Source organism: Argiope bruennichi, chromosome 4, assembly GCF_947563725.1.
Source record: "Argiope bruennichi chromosome 4, qqArgBrue1.1, whole genome shotgun sequence".
Lineage (NCBI taxonomy): Eukaryota > Metazoa > Arthropoda > Arachnida > Araneae > Araneidae > Argiope > Argiope bruennichi.
In genome coordinates, this window is record NC_079154.1 from 113758342 (window position 1) to 113761241 (window position 2900).

The 2900-nt window shown below is 27.9% G+C and overlaps 1 protein-coding gene across 1 annotated transcript; it reads left to right on the forward strand.

Moving 5' to 3' along the window:
• The first annotated feature begins 660 nt into the window (after positions 1–660).
• On the forward strand, positions 661–1716 carry LOC129966409 (gastrula zinc finger protein XlCGF8.2DB-like). Its single transcript, XM_056080830.1, has one exon. It carries the CDS (start codon positions 661–663, stop codon positions 1714–1716), a length of 1056 nt encoding a protein of 351 aa, XP_055936805.1.
• Positions 1717–2900: the final 1184 nt, after the last annotated feature.

Here is a 2900-nt window from a genome sequence, read left to right on the forward strand (position 1 = left end):
CATTGTTAATTAGAGTTATTCACTCGAAAGTGTTTGAAGATGAAGAAAGTAGAAACCGCAAAGCCAAGATCAACATAGCTCTAGCGCGACAGAAAGAAATCTACTCAGGGCCAAGCCGATGATTGCCCTGTAATACTTTTTAAAATAAATAGTATCTAATTAAAATTTATTTTATTATTAATTAAAATTATATTTTCTATCGGTATTGCTTCTGTATTTTTTTTTATGTTAGAAAATTCACATTACTGATGATGTAGCCACGACTAATGTTAATTTTCGATTCGATCTTTCATCAAGATCCGTTCAAAACCGATTCTTTAAAAAGAAATCAAAACAATGTTGAAGATGTTGATTGATTGATGACTATAATATTTTGCGAATTGTTAACGTTTTGCGGGCTCTTTGATAACATTAATTTAATAAATGTTACAATTTAATAATCCGTAAGGCACCTTGGTTTTTGCATAACGATAATATTAAGTTTGCTAAATACAATTGTTTTTTGAAGAGCTTTTTTTAGATGTTGCAAGAGCTTGTTTTAGATCTTTTAAATTTTTAAAATAATGATAATCACATTATATAGTTTTCAAAAACAGAAACATTAATTTTTGACTTTTAGGAAGCATTTAATTCATTTGTATATTTTATTAAATCAGTACTATGGATGAAATTTCTCTATCTGCCGACGACATACCTGATCCTTCAATTCAAATTGCAGATTTTTGTGATCTTTGCAGTGAAGAAATACCTGCAGGAAATTTAGAGCAGCATTACCTTACTCATATTGATTATTCTCCTCATGTGTGCAATATATGTCATAAAAGTTTTACTAGGAAATACAGCCTTCAAATACATTCATTGATTCATTCTGGACAGAAGCCTCATACTTGTACTATCTGCAACAAAGGATTTACACAAAAAAGTGATTTGAATAAGCATTATCAACGGCATCTTGGAAATAAGCCGAATGTTTGTGATATATGCGAAAAAGGATTTTCTCAGAAAAGTGATTTGAAGAAACATTACATGACTCACACTGGCAATAAACCTTATGTTTGTACTATTTGTGAAAAAAAGTTTACTCAGCGAGCACATCTGAACCATCATATTTTTGTTCATATCAAATTGAAACCTTACAAATGCAGTCTTTGTACGAAGGCTTTCTATTTGAAACAAAGTTTAAGGAAACATATATTAGGACATGCCAGTGAAAAATCCTATGCTTGTAATACATGCAGCGAAACATTTGAAGCCAAATCAACATTGCAGAAGCATATAGCTGTTCACTCCAAGAAGAAATACATTTGTAAAGTTTGCAAATCTGAATTCCCGTCAGTGCAAGAGTTAAAAGATCATCAATCAACGCATGAAGGCGAGCAGCAATTTTCTTGTAATGTATGTGACAAAAAATTCTTTTTGAAAGGTAGATTAAATCATCATATGCTTAGTCACAATGTAGTTAAGCCACATGTCTGTACAATCTGCAACAAAAGTTTTGTCCAAAGAGTTCATTTGCGAGATCATCTTATGATTCATACTGGTGAAAAGCCTCATTCTTGTTATGTTTGTAATAAAGAATTTATTCAGCTTTCATCATTGCAAAGGCATTATGCAACACATTCCAATGAAAAACATCATGCTTGTAAAATTTGTAAAAAATCTTATTCTCAAAAGAGTGATTTGAATAGGCATATGTTAAGTCATGTTAATGAATAATCTGATAGAATCATTTACTTATTAGATAATCTAGTATTTTGCTGCTTTAAGAAGTAAAGTCTAGATAGAGAGTGAAGTTATTTTATGTCTTAAACTTCTATTGATAATAAGTTGCCAGATTTTATAATCTCTGATAGGACTAAAGTGAAACTTGTTACTAATCATTAGGTATATTTTAATTCTAATTACGTAAATTTTTATGTGAATTATTTAATTACAAATATAAATTAAGTGATATATTTGGCAATGTTCAGGATGAAAATATTTTTAGGTTTAATATCTAATAAAGATGTTACTTTTGTATAAAATATTATAATAATCAAAACCCTTTCACTATATGTAATTTTTTAAAATTAAAATCAGCGTAGAAATAATTAAAATATGAGAAATTTTATGTTAAAAATTTAATTTTCTTTATAAAGCAGTCTTTAGAATAAATGAAATACAAAAAAAAAAAAAAAAAGATTTAACATGTTTAAAAAATAAATGTGCTAGAAAACTCAAATAAGATTCATAATCAGACAGATTTATTGCTTTGAAAATTAAGTGTCGCAGAACCTTCCTTATGCTTCATAGTATTTATGATCAAATTATGAAGAAAATGTTACAAGCAATTTAGATTTAAATGCATCAGCTTCTTAGAATACTGAAATGCTCTCTTTCTTGGAAAAGAAATTGATCCATCAGGTGAAACTTTGAACTTTCAGATTCGATGTTAGGTGCCTTACTAAAGGAGCCAGAAGAATTTTCATTAGTTAGTATTTCTACTTCTTATTCAATACTAAATACGCTTTTGCATTGAATATGAATTTTTGCTGCTTACAAATTATTTTTGCATATTCCTTATATTTATATAATATTTTATAGTATTTATGGATAACATTTGTAGAAGACCAATTAAATGATTTGAATTTTTGTAACATACAAATTATTTATTAATCTTACCTTTATTGCATTCTGTAAAATTTACTCTTTGAACTGAAATAGCAAGTCCAACTTGTCATGAAATTTCTTGAGCAAACTGACCATGATAAGTTGCAGTCACTAGAAATTGAAATTTGCTCTTCATTGGCGATTTTTTTTTATATCATTCTATCCATTTGTAACTAAGAAAATTATATTGTTTGCCTGAAAATAAATTGCAGTTCAAGGAGTAAATAAAAATTACCTATTTATTATTTTAA